Source organism: Phascolarctos cinereus, unplaced genomic scaffold (genome assembly GCF_003287225.1).
Source record: "Phascolarctos cinereus isolate Bilbo 61053 unplaced genomic scaffold, phaCin_HiC Scaffold_726;HRSCAF=1367, whole genome shotgun sequence".
Taxonomy (NCBI): Eukaryota; Metazoa; Chordata; class Mammalia; order Diprotodontia; family Phascolarctidae; genus Phascolarctos; species Phascolarctos cinereus.
This window is the reverse complement of record NW_027556098.1, coordinates 5,640,694-5,655,451: the sequence shown is the minus strand read 5'-3', so window position 1 is coordinate 5,655,451 and position 14,758 is coordinate 5,640,694. Positions and strand designations below refer to the sequence as shown.

The 14,758-nt window shown below is 36.9% G+C and overlaps 1 protein-coding gene across 1 annotated transcript in view; it reads left to right on the top strand.

Annotated features, from left to right (window-relative positions):
• The window catches only part of GLRA2 (glycine receptor alpha 2), a 295,767-nt gene extending 281,736 nt beyond the window's left edge, over positions 1-14,031 (top strand). Inside the window, exon 9 of the mRNA XM_021007513.1 lies at positions 12,223-14,031. Within this exon, the coding sequence (XP_020863172.1) occupies positions 12,223-12,501 (279 nt within the window). The 3' untranslated portion in view covers positions 12,502-14,031. The remainder of the gene's footprint in view (positions 1-12,222) is intronic.
• Positions 14,032-14,758: the final 727 nt, after the last annotated feature.

The following is a 14,758-nucleotide window of genomic DNA, read 5'->3' as shown; positions in this document are numbered from 1 at the left end:
GGATATGATGGAAAGAAATATATAATATCATTATTATTATTTTATTATTAATATAATTATTAAAGTATAACCATGAATGTGAATAAGATGAACTTGCTCATAAAACAGAAGATAACAGAATAAATTAGGGACCAAAATCCAATAGTATGTTGTTTGCACCACTTTCCTTTTTCCTTTTTTTTTTTTTTATAAAAAAGGGACATATTGGGGTAGAGGAAAAAATATAAGCATCTATGATAGAGAGAAATACGAAATTATAACCATGAATGTGAATGGGATGAACTTACTTATAAAACAGAAGTAGCAGAAGAAACAAAATTCAACAGTATGTTGTTTGCAAGAAATACACTTGTAACAGAGATTCATAGAGTTAAATCAGGGGACAAAAAATAATTTGTTATGCTTCAAATAAACTCTAAAAAACAAATGTAACATTATCAAATAAGGCAAATGTATATACATACATTTTGTTTATGTGTATGTATTGCAGATAGTCATAACACAATCTAATACAATGCCAGATAATTACAACAATAAGGGCAATAGAGAGATGAAAAATAAAGTATTGTGATGGAGGAGGACACTGAAGTTCAATTTCAATATTTATTTGACTGGAAATATTTATTGTGAGGAGATCATGAGTGTAGATGTACCAAGAAAAAACATAAGTTCTTAAAGGATGACCAGTCAGGCAGTTGATTATTCACAGGTATGCAAAGATGGGGATCACTCTCTCTACAATCCCTAGGGTACATGATGGTGGCTCAAACACCATATAGTGGGATAAGTACCTTAATTGAGAGCCCAGATTTTCTGGGTCTCTGCCTTTATATCTATCTGATTGTTGTTGCTAAGAACATTCACAGTGAGACCTTAGGGGTAGTCAATCAGTGAGTAGTCTGAACTGCGACTTCTCTCATCAACCATAAGGAAATTATGATTAGTAAAGATTACTAACTTTACATACCTTAGGGGGAGTTTGTTAAGCTGAGAGGTAGCTAAAATTGCATTTCCAGTTGTTGCATATGTAGGAACTTACTGATATATAGGCAGGTCAATCACTGTTCAAACATGCAGTCATTTCTATCAGCTAAAGCTAGTCCTCACATTTATAGTTACAATTAAACCTACCTTTGAGAAATAGTTGTTTCTGAAAAGCTTGTGTTGAAAACAAGTATATTTTAAATACCTACAAAGCCACTGTTTGCAGGAATCTTGAGGGATCATAGAACTTGGAGCTAGAAGGAACTTTAGGAATCACCCCATCTCAGCCTCTCATTTTACAGAGTTGTAAACTAAGGTCCAAAGAAGTGTGATAATTGGTTTATGGCTACATATGTAGTAGGCAAGAGACCAAAACTGGAGTCCAAATTTTCTGTTTCCAAATGCAGCGTTCTTTCCAGTGTTAGGTGGCTGCTTCACATTGCAAATCCTTTTGTCTGATGAATAACCAATCAGGCAACAAGTATTGGTTGAACAGCCTCCCAACCACTCAACTCTGAATGCATTTGTAAAATAAACTATTATCCTTTAATGTAATAGATTTGAAGTCTTTCTTTTAAAGCCAGGCCCAACAATGCTATTGATTTATAAGAGAGATTGGCCATTGCATCAATGTGTGCTATGAAATGGTACCCCTGAAAAGATCATGAATAGAACATTGAGCTCCCGCTGCTTTGTGACTATGGAGGTGAAACCAAAAGGCTTATTTTTGAAACAGGAGAGACAGATCTCCTAATAACATCATGCCACAGACTTACTTATTCTGTCACACCTACTGACTGACATAGAGGCATTCCTGGCAGTAGGCTGGCTACTGGAACTCTAGGCTGTGATGCTGTTTTTAAATGGTTTGTAAAAAACAGATGTGCTTTGTGTTTGAATAAGGTTAGCTTATCTACAGGTATGGTTTGCATAACAGTTTTTTATGAAGGAGCAGTACAGGCCGTTGTTTTGTTTTGTTTTCCATTTAAAAAAAATTTACATCTGGGAAAACATCTAGGAATCTAAATAATATAATGATAATAATTGCTCATATTTCTATGGTGTCTTATTTTGTTGTTCAGTCATGTCTAACCCTTTATGACCCCATTTGGAGTTTTCCTGGCAAAGATACTGAAGTGGTTTGCCATTTCCTTCTCAGGTGGATCCATTTTGTCAGGCAATTAGAGATTAAGTGACTTGCCCAGGGTCACATAGCTAGGAAGTGTCTGAGGCTAGATTTGAACTCAGGTTTTCCTAACTCCAGGCCCAGTGCTTTATCCATTGAGCCACTAGCTGCCTTTTAGTACCATATACCATACAAAGCACTTTTATCACAATAGCTATACAAAGGTTGTGGATGAGTTTAGAGTAATTCATGTTGTAAGTAAGGAAGAGAAAGTGATTAATGATGTAACTGTGTGCAAGCTGAGGGTGTGTGAATTGGCACATGTCAGTATCTGAGTAGAAATACCTTGACAGGTTGAGGGTAACTTTCAGCTTTTCTGATGTGTATCCCCAAAGGGTTTACGGTGTATTCCTAGGGAAAATCCCTCTTGGGAAGTTTGGAAATACTGGAGGCAGGCATCACTGGTCTTTACTCATGTGGCAAAACTATGGCAAATGGGCTCAAGAGCAGATACTAACAAAGTGATTCTAGCATCTATCACAGTGATGGCCAGCCAAGAAATTGTTTTGTTAAATTGGCATAATTCTGTGTTCCCAGTATTCTCACAGGAAAAGAGACCACTCAAAGGAGGAGAAATAGAACCAACCCATGCTGTAGGGTCTGTACAAGTGTGTTAGCTGGACTGAGCACAAACCCAGACATAGACAAGATGGAGTTGTGGTGCTCTTAGGTTCTCTCAAAGTCACAGAGCTACTGCCCTTGTGATAGAGCTGTGTATATGATAAGTTCCTAAGCAACCAATTTATGATTATAAGGGGCCTCTAGGGTCATGGACTCCAGCAAAGTAATGTTTTGTTTTAAATGGAATAAAAGGAAATTAAGCAGAGAAATCAGGAAAAGAATGTGGTGGTATGGTTTACCTTCCTCCCACCCCACCTTTGAAGTTTAAGAGGACATCATGTTTCTTCTTCTATAAGGCAGAGGGGCAACATTAAATAGAATATGTTCTCATCTAAAACAATCAATCCTAAAAACACCATATCCTTCACTGAAATGTAAAGTCTTTCATTTCACAATGATTAAAGAATAATTGTTATGGCCAGTGACTTGTATTTCATATATAATCGATCATTTGACATAAGGATAAAAAATGTGCTGCAAAGTCTACAGGTGATATATGAAAGGTAAAATAAATAGAATAAGAATGTATATACATATATGGATGTGTATGTGTGTATATACAGATGTATGTATCTATAGATATACATATACATACATACATACATACATACATACATACATACATACATACATAAATACAGAGAGAGAGAGAGAGAGAGAGAGAGAGAGAGAGAGAGAGAGAGAGAGAGAGTTAGCTTAGTGTAGTAAACAGAGTATTGGAATTGAAGATGGGAAGATCTGGGTTTGAATCCCTTCTCAGATAAACTACATGAACCTCTCTCAAGCTCACTTTTCTCATACGTAAAACAGGGATAATAATTCCTGTAGCAATTAACTTGCCAGGTTGCAATGAGGATCAAATGAGTTAATGTATAGAGAGCACTTTACAAACCTTAAATTTATTGTTGTTGTTTAGTTGTGTCCAACTCGTCATGAGTTTCGTGGCAAAGATACTGGAGTGGTTTGCCATTTCCTTCTCCAGTGGATTAAGGCAAACAGAGGTTAAGTGACTCCAGGGTCACACAGGTAGTAAGACCAGATTTGGATTTAGATTAAAAATCTTTCTGACTTCAGGCCCAGAGCTCTATCCATTGAGCTACCTTGCTATCTCCTAAACCTGAAATTAGTACTGTATACATTTCAGTCATAATTATTTATTAATTTAATTATTATTAATTAATCATTAGAATTATGAAATTATAAAGGATATAAGGGTGAGACACCTTGATATAGACAGGATTTAGGAAAATTTAATCAGTTCCATTAAAAATTTAACTTAATTTATTTTGTGCAACTAGACAAATCATAACTTCTGTGGGCTTTAACTTCATCCATAAAGTGGGAGGGTTTGACTAGATGGTCTTTAAGCTCCCCATCTACCTCCAAACAACCGACTGATGAACTTGTGCAAGTTAGAGATGTGTGCTTCCAAGCGGTATATAGCCCTTCTTTGTTTGATGCCAGGCCAGCGAAGTTCTAACCCTAGCTCTGGTCAACAAGCAGTTGGGACCTTCAGGAAGTTGCTTATCTCCTCCGAGCTTGATCACCTATCAAATGAGGAGGTAGAAATCGATGTTTTCTGAGTTTTCCCAACTCAAACAGTTCATGATCAAACAGATCACTGAAGGTGACAACGGGAGGAAATAATTAGCTAAAAGGCTTCTTACTGATCCAAAAGAGTATGGGGTGGTGAGGGGATCAAGGGCTGAGCCCAAACTTAGGAAAACCTAAGCTTGCCTCTGGGCAAGTCACTTAATCTAAGAGTCAGTTTCTTCATCTGTAAAATGAGAACCATGGGATCATACATCTAAAATTGGAAGGGACCTCTAAGGCCATCTATTCTAAGTCCCTCGTTTTACAGAGGAACAGTCCCAGGGAAGGTAAGTGACTTGCCCAAGATAACACAGGTAGTAAGCATCTGAGGTGGGATGACAGCACCTGCTTCACACAGTTACTGGCAAGAGCAAGTAGAATAATACAGAGTGCCCCCAAAACCTCAGGGCTGTTTTAAGACAATGGCTTAAAATGGCACTAAGACCTTTGGGACACCTTGTATATCCTAAAGCCCTTTGCAAATTGTAAAGTGCTATAGTAGCATATAGCATATGGCGTATACTTTTGAAGTACCTTGTGTATGTAAAATACTTTACTAAACTTAAAAGTGCTATATAAATGTTAAGTAGTAGCAGCTGCAGTAATAGTATATATGTACATATGTACATGCATATATACATGTATGGTTTTGTTTCCTTTTTAGATATAATTTTATATAATTATATATAATATATACATTTCCATATATATTTTCACATGTGTACATATATGCATATATACATACATATACATGCATGCATACATACATACATACATACATACATACATACATACATACATACATACATATTGTTGTTCGGTCATGTCCAACTCTTTGTGAAATCATGTAGGGTTTTCTAGCCAAAATTACTAAAATGGTTTGCCATTTGCTTCTCTATTGGATTAAGGCAGAGGTTAAGTGACTTGCCCGGGGTTATATAGCTAGTAAGTATCTGAGACTGGATTAGAACTCAGGTCTTCTTGACTTGCTATTTTAATGTCTTTTTAAAAGAAGTTTATTTCAGCCACTAGGCACTTGTTGCCAGAAAATAAATGCTGCTGTTCTCCTTTTCAAAAAAAAAAAACATGGGGGAAGGGGGAGCTAGGTAGACCACCAACCCTGGAGTCTGGAGGACCTGAGTTTAAATCCAGCCTCAGACACTTACTAGCTGTGTGACCCTGGGCAAGTTGCTTAGCCCTGATTGCATCCAAAGGAAAAAAAAAAAAGCCCAGCACCCTATCCACTGAGCCACCTAGTTGCTTCCCAGGGTCACACAGTTAGTAAGTATCTGAGGTCAAATTTGAACTCAGGAAGGTGAGTCTTCCTAACTCCAGACCTGTCACTCTGTGTACTGCACCATCTAGCTGCATATATACATACGCACACACATACACATACATGTACTTATACACAAAAATATGTATGTGTATGTGTATAAAAGCTAAAGTGCTTTATTTGCCAGGAGCACCTGGCAGGTTGATGGATACTAGCTGTTAATCCAATCAACTCTCCAAAGTAGACTCTTCTTTAAAAATAGTTATGAATTGTTTCTCTCCTCTCCATTCCACTCCCCACCTCACAACTTTTTTGTTTTCACATAGAAGTCATGATGTAGTATTTTAACATCTTAATTCTAATTTCATTATGAATATAATCAACAATTCCTTTTACTTGTTTTAATAATTCAAAGACCTATGGTTTCATTCAGGTGCTCACATCACTGATGGAGTTCAAAGCTCACCAAGTTAGGTCAACAAGCGTTCGTTAAGCACCTACTACATGCATTGTGCTAAGCCCTAAGGATACAAAGAAAAGAAAAACTAAACTAAACAAAAAACAGACTCTATTTTCAAAGAGCTCACAGTTTAATGTGGAAGATGACTTGCAACAGCTACATACAAACAAGATAGATAGATAGACAGATAGATAGATAGATAGATAGATAGATAGATAGATAGATAGATATAGATAGATGGATAGATAGATTGATAAATAGAGATAGATAGATAGACAGATATAGGTAGATAGATATATTGATAGAGATAGATAGATAGATAGATAGATAGATAGATAGATAGATAGATATGATGTTTAGAGATAGATAGATATAGGTAGATAGATTGATAGATATAGATAGATATAGACAGAAGATACAGATAGATACAGATAGATGGATAGATAGATAGAGATAAAGACAGAGATAGATAGATAGACAGATAGATAACTAATTTTAATTGGTTTCCTTTTGTAATCTCATGTATTTTTAAATTGGAGAGAATCACAGAGAGAAGGCATTAATAATAAGGGAGACTAGAAAGAGCATCTTGTTGAAGGTGAGATATTGTACTTGAAGAAAGACAGAAAAGCAGGAGACAGAGATGAGGAAAGAGAGAATTCCAGACACACTTTTAGTTGATAGTCTCATGAGATGCTTGGACCAAAACAACTTGTCTGCTGGTGGACAGATTTTTAGTGGTGATCTTAGTACTTATCCAGCCTGGTTTTCACATAGGGCTCCATACACCAGAAATGGTCAGAATTTGAACCTCCTGGAATAGGCTTCAAGAACCCCAAATTGTTACCATGTCACAGTGAGGCATCAAAACAAAACTTTCGTGGAGGAAAAATACATTTGTGTTTTTATTCCTGAATAAAATCTGTAAAACTAAATCCATTCTTTGCTGTTTCAATTCTTCATTTTAAAATTATATTGAATGAGTCATAATGGTAAATAAGAATGCTTTTAGAATGCATAATTGCTGCATGTTATAAAATAAATGGAATGATTTGCAGCTATTACATATTTATTTGAAACAATCAATTTAATTAGCTATAACTAAGCTAAGAGCCATAATTTGAAACACTATTGAATGAATACAGAACATAATTTTAGGCATAAGTGAATAGTGATAGCTATACTTACTTAATGCTTTAAGATTTACAGAATGCTTTACACACATTTTCTCATTTTATCTCATAACAGCACCATGAGGTAAGTATTACAGATTTTAACCTCATTTTACAGTTGAGGAAACTAAGGCTCAGTGAGTTGAGGTGACTTGACTGGTTAAACAGAAGTATCAGAGGTAAGGTTGAAGTCAGTTCTGTCCTGAGTTCAGATCACAAAGGGCCTTAAATGCCAGCCTTAGGGATTTGTATTTTATCCCCAGATAAATAGAAGCAACAGAGATTTTTGAACAGGACCAATGTTCAGACCAGCACCTTAGGAAAAGTATTTGGGCAAGTGTGTTACATATGGACTTGACAGAGGAGAGACTAGAGGTGGGAAGAGTAATTAAGAGGTTACTACAATAGTCCGTGGAAGGAGTGGTGAGAACCTAAAATGAGTTGGAAGGAGAGGAGAAAAGGGAAAGGACATGAAATGCTTTGAGTTTTTTGTTTTTGTTTTTGAAAGCACAATTTAAAGGACTTGACAACTGCTTAGAGAGGGGAGGTGTGGGGGAAGGGGGAATAAAAAACACCTAGAATGACAGCCATGCTATCAACAGAAATATTTATGTTTGGAGGAGCGAAGAGTTTAAACAAGAAGATGATTCTGTTTTGTACATGTGGAGTTTCAGGTGCGGATGAGACAGACTAACAGCTGGTGGTATAAGATTCAAGTTCAGAGCAGCTAGGTGGCGCAGTGGAGAGAGCACCAGCCCCGGAGTAAGGAGGACCTGAGTTCAAATATGGCCTCAGACACATAACACTTACTAGCTGTGTGACCCTGGGCAAGTCACTTAACCCCACTGTCTAGCCAAAAAAAAAAAACCCAAAGATTCAAGTTCAGATTAGATAGGAGTCATTAATCATTAATAATTTTAAAAAGCACTTATTAATCACCTACTATGTGCCATTCAGCTAGGCAGGCAGCTAGGTAGTGCAGTGATACTGCTGGGCCTGGAGCCAGGAAGATTCATCTTCCTGCATTCAAATCTGGCCTCACATACTTACTAGCTGTGTGATCCTGGGCTAGTCACTTAACTCTGTTTGCCTCAGTTTTCTTATCTGTAAAATGAGCTGGAGAAGGCAATGGCAAACTACTCCTGCATCCCTGCTAAGAAAACCCCAAATGAGGTCACAGAGAATTGGACACCACTGAAAACTACCAAACAGCAACGTGTGCCACTCACTATGCTAGAGAGATACAAAGGCAAAAATTAAACAGTTCATGCCCTCCAGAAGTATGTGTATGTACATGTATATATCTGTATATGTGTGTGTGTGTACATATATAATGTAAGAATATGCAAATTGTATTCAAAACCAATGCAAGGTAGTTTTTATATGGAGGGAAACACAGCTGGGGGGATAAGGAAAGGCTTCATGTAGATGGTGGTGCTTAAACTGAGTGCTGAAGAAAAATAGGGATTCCAATAGGCAGAAGTGAGAAAGTAAAAGCCCAGAGATGGGAAAGCATTGTGTGTGAGGGATGGTTAAAAAGGACAATTTGACTGGACCTTAGAGTCCATGGAGGGGAGCAATGTAAAATAAAGCTGGAAAGATAGGTTGGAGCAGGGATGGGGAACCTGCCGCCTCAAGGCCACACGTGGTCCTCTCGGTCTTCGAGTGCAGCCCTTTGACTGCATCTAAACTTCACAGAATAAATCCCCTTAATTAAAGGATTTGTTCTGTAAAACTTGGATTCAGTCAAAAGGCCACACTTGAGGATGTAGAAGGCCACATGTGGCCTGGAGGCCTCAGGTTCCCCACCCCTATTGGAGCAAGGTCATAAAGGGCTTTAATGATAAACAAGAAAGTTTACATTTATTACTGGAGGTAATAGAGAATCACCAGAGTTTACTGAGCAGTCACTTGCATAGACCTGATAATTAAACCACAGTAATGAAAAGATTGGGCCAGCTAGGTGGTGCAGTGGATAGAGCACCAGGCCTGGAGTCAGGAAGATCTGAGTTCAAATCCAACTTCAGACATTTACTAGCTGCGTGACCCTGGTCAAGCCACTTACCCCTGTTTGCCTCAGTTTCCTCATCTGTAAAATGAGCTGGAGAAGGAAGTGACAAACCAGTCCAATGAAAACCCCAAAATGGGGTCATGGAGAATCTGACAGAACTGAAACAACTGAACAACAATGAAGATCAACTGAAATCATAATGAATGTCAAGTATTTTATAAATTCTAAAGCACTATATAAATGTGCATTAGACAGTCAATATGGTGCAGCTGGATAGTGCTGGGCTTGGAGTCAGGAAGACTGAATCCTGTGCCTGATACTCATAACTTAACCTCTTCCAGTCTCAGTTTAAACGTCTGTAAAATAGGGATAATTCTTATAGTATCAATGCCCCCTGGGCTGCTGTAGGGCTCAAATGAGATGCTACATAGGGAAAAGCCTGAAAACTAAAAAACACCATGTAAGTGTCAGATGTCATTACTAATGCTGTTGTTATTGCATTAACAATAATGACAAAGTAATGATAAAACGCTGAAAAACTTTAAAGCGCTGTCAAGCGTCAGATATTATTGCTATCACATTGAAAGCCATGGTTTGAATTTCAAAAAGTAACCTAGAATCTTAATTTTATAGATGTAAGGGACCTTAGAGATCAGCTGGTCCATTTTTCACTTTCTGCAGGTAAGTTAACTCAGACCCATGGTGGCAAAATGACATGACCAGGCTCATATAGCCTAGAACCCAGGCCTAGAATCTGATTCTTAGTCCAGTGGTCTTTTCACCACACCAATTAAAACCCATACTTACTATATTCGATCACTAGCTGACTTCCACTCTGCTGAGCCCCTCTACCAAAATACATCAGGGAGCATCTTTTGGGCCCTGGCTTCAGTACCTGCCACAGAAGGATAGGTACACACTAAGACTGTATTAATGATTCACAAAGTTGATATGATGACAAATTGTAATTTCTGTGTGCTTCTTTCATCTTCAAAGGTACGTAATTTTATTTGGTCATTTTACATTAAGCGATTTTCCTCTTTAGTTCTATCCCAAGTTATGGTAACTAACCATTTACTATTGAGTGTCCCAAAAATCTATATAGGTTTCAGCTTGAATAGGTATTATTAGGTATTAAAATAAATAATTAAAATATTAATATTAATTAAAGTTAAATGAAATATATCAAAATTAAAATTAAAGAATTCAAATTTTAAAAATAGGTGCCAAAGCTCAAACCTGCACTAAGACTTTTGGAACACTCTGTATTTCAGCATTTGTCCCAGAGTATCACTTCATTGTTGAGAACGTGCAATTCCTTGGTTAAATACTATGCTATGGGTTTTTTGTTTGTTTGTTTGTTTTTGGAGAATGAATAGAGCCTGGTAAATTCACAATCCACTGTGTGTTATTTGCTTTCATGAACATCTTATGCTTCATATGCTAAACTCATTTGATTAAGAAATGAGACAAATTGTTCTGAACATGCTTTTGGAAGGAAATCATGTATTTGAGAAGGAAATATCCTTTGTGATTTTTTGTGACAAAAATCTTTATAAAGTAGAAATTTCTGTGGTCATCTTTAAATAAATGTCTGTAATGCATATATAAACAGCTTTTGATATAATTACTATTTTCTTCATATTAACATCATTGATGGGAACTATTAATACACAAAGTCTTAAATATAGAGTGAAACAGCATTGACTTGTTTGTCTTTTCATCATGTTGACAAGTTCTACAAAGACAAATTGAAACACAGTGTTGGCATTGATTCATGTTGGCTGTCTCTACAGCCCAAAGGTTCTGCTGCTTGCCAAATCCCTAGTTTTCTCTGTGTGATATAGGCCTACTCCATGAAAGACAATACAGTCAATCAGCCGCGGAAGAGGACCTGAAAGACTATGTAACACTGATTTCTGATTTCAGCGTTTGCTTCCAAAGCCATGTTTGTAAAGTACTTACTTGAACCTTGTAAACAGCCAGTTCATCCCATGCATTGGTGTGCTGGGAAATGTATAACAACAAATGTATAATAATTTGAGAGGGGAATGTACAGAGGGAGGCAAGGGAAGAAGGAAATGTATGCACAAAACACTTAAATTTGATCTGAATTATTAACATTTTCTCCATTGGGTTCGTAAGTCTAGACATTCAACAAAAAAATAAATCAAGCTCCAATCTGCCAATTACCCAGGTGTTAATGTTTACACTAAAAAATTAACAATTAACTCTCCCTATGCCTGCAAGAACTGCTCTAGCACACTCTTGATCATCCTAGACCTAGGAGATGATTTCCCTTTTTATTCTGTGCCAAATCTATATGGCATAGATGAACCAATGTAAGACCACAAAATCTGGTTATTTTCCTTTACCAGAGGCTCTCCTGATGCAAATGGCAGGTCTAATACCTCTGAGTCCCCAGCACACAGATTAGTTATAGAGCTGAGTAACAGAGAACCAGAAAGATCTAATTTTTCAATCCAAGTCAACTGAGTTATAGCACAGTAGCTAGAGGACTAAAATGTCTATCTAATCTTTGTGTATGCCTGAGTACATGGTTGCCACTCAAAAGTGACTGATTGGATTAAAAAAACCATAAAGTTATCATTAGTACTCTTAATTCCGTGTACTACCCCCCCAAGTCACTATAATAAATTTATCTTCCATACTGAGAGAAGCCCACTCCCACCAAAAAAAAAAAAAGTGGGTTAGGTTGAAGTTTGAAGAAAAATCTCTTTTACAAAAAATATTCTAATAGAAGACACTTGAAAGACCTTAAACAGCAATATCATATTACTATATCAATGTATATTACCTAATATGTTACTTCTTAAGGGTTTACAAGTAACTTCAATAAGAATGTGTATCTGTCGAAAAGATGACTCATTTCTTGTCTGTCTTTCTTTATCCTTCTAGGAAGAAGACGTTGCTCGGGAGAGTCGTTTTAATTTCAGTGGCTATGGGATGGGTCATTGTCTTCAAGTTAAAGATGGAACAGCAGTCAAAGCCCCACCACCAAACCCACCCCCAGCACTCCCGAAGGATTCAGACTCCATCAAAAAGAAGTTTGTAGATCGGGCTAAAAGGATTGATACAATATCTCGAGCTGCCTTCCCATTGGCCTTCCTCATATTCAACGTCTTTTACTGGATCACATACAAAATCATTCGGCATGAGGATGTGCATAAGAAATAGGTGAACCCTTTGGGCCTAGGGACACTGTTGCCCAAATGTTGTGCTTGTAAATAAACGGTGAAATTGTCTTTCTATCATTTTGACTGAGGGGTTAGGGGGAGGTCAAAAGGGTGGGGGTAGGATTTCATGACACTGAAAGAAGACAGAAAAGTTTCAGTCCATGAAGAAAATTGATTGCACAAAATTAAAGTAATCACAGAACTATGTGACAAGGTCCCCTTACAAATCCCTTAACATTGTTCTTCCAAATCTTGGGTCAATCAGATGTGTACATGGGGCCAATTTTTTTTTTTAACTAATTCTGGTACTGAAATGTTCACTTAAATAAGACCTAAAATATTTTACATCTAATTCTAGCGGCTACCCTCCAGTGAGTTAAGAGGACCAAACTTTTTCAGGAAAATGCTGCCTTTGTATGTGAAAATAAGTCCACTGAGCTACATTCCATGATAATATCAGTAGTTAGTGTTTCACCAAGTCTTTTTGTGGCTCATAAATTTATACTTAAAAGGGGAAAGAAATGAACACTTCCAACGAAACCAGATCTCTACTTGATTAGCCTTGTAGGTGTGCATTTTCACATCATCTTACTTTCCTAGAATTGTAATTTTGGGGTTAAAATTGTGTACTATGTGATTAATTTGATAGTATTCTCTTTTAGAAATCAACAAGACAGCCCATGTTATTTTCTTTCCAAGATGGTGCACTGACCTTATTCTGGCTGTATTTACTTGCAACTTGAAGTGCCAATGTGTTCTTCCCTCCCCTCCACCACAATATTCACCGACCTCTTGATTCCTAAACGGTGTAGCTCAAATTAGCATTAACTTTCCCATCACTGATCTCATTGTAACTGCGAACAATAGTCCAATAGGTTTACAGACCACTGATTTCTACCTTCATTAAAGTGGCTGTCATTTTAAATACCATTGACTAACTTAAGAGTTTTAAAACTGTACTGTGATTTTCATAACCTATAACATTTTGGTACCAGAGCTACGTGGTTCGAATTCTGGCTACGTGTTTTAAGTAAGAAAAAAAAAAAGAGGTATTTTTGCTTATTCAGATAAAGACAATCTGTAAAAAAAAATTATAATAAAATGAAAATAAATTTTACAAGTGCAGTAAAAGGGATTATTTTAAAAAAGATTTATTTGTTCAATTTCAATAAAGCTAAGTGTGCTACAGTACTTCTCCAAAATGTTTTCTTTTTCATGGTGTCACATTAACAATGAGGATAAGGATGACAATAACAATTTGAATTTGTGGATCGCCTTTTGTTTTCAATAATATCCAAGTGTTTTTACATTTAATTATCTTATTTCTCCTTCTAATACCCCATACAGGAAGAAGGAGCAACTATTATCCCAATTTTAGAGGTGGGGAAACTGAGGCACACAAAGCATTAAATATCTGATAAATATATTACCCTCTTGGAATGAATAAAATCTATTTTATTTCTTAGGTGCGCATGCATGATAAACCCTAGAATTTAGTTCTTATTTTTTGGGAAGGTCATTCTTACGTGCATATGCTGGGTAAACTCTAGAATTTATTTCCATTAATATCAAATAAGAGATAGAGGAAGGTTTGCTGAAAGCCAGTGGCCACAGGACAGGAAAAAGTTGGGAATCCCCTGGTCTAGAACTGGTTCTCAGACTGTGTTCTTTCAAATGCCTAGAATTAACAAAGCCTCAGACACCCCTAGAATAGCAGAAAAATGAGATCTCCAAGGACAGGGATAGTTTCATTTTTGTCTGTATTCCTCAGACCTAGCATACTGCTAGCCACATAACATTCTTAATATGTTCTTGGTAATTGATGGATTAGGAAGAATTGGTCTGATTGTCCTAACCCTGCATTTCAAAAGGTCCTATGACTCTAGGAAGTGTCTTGGGAGACAGCAGCAGAAAAGAAAGGTCAATTTAATAATAACGATGATGATGATGAACATTTACATAGCACTTACTATGTTCCAGGCACTCACTTAGCACTTACAATTTTCATCTCCTTTGATCTTCACAACAACGTGGGAGGTAGGTGCTGTTATGATCCCTATTCTACAGATGAGAAAACTGAGGCTAAGTACAGATGAGGCTTAACTGAGGTTAAGCAACTTGTTCAGGGTCACACACCTAGTAAGTGTCTGACACTGGATTTGAACTCATCTTTCTGACTATAGGTCAGGCAATGTACCATGCTGCCCGATTTCACAAGCAAGTTCTATAAAACCCTGACGCTCAATCATCTACATACT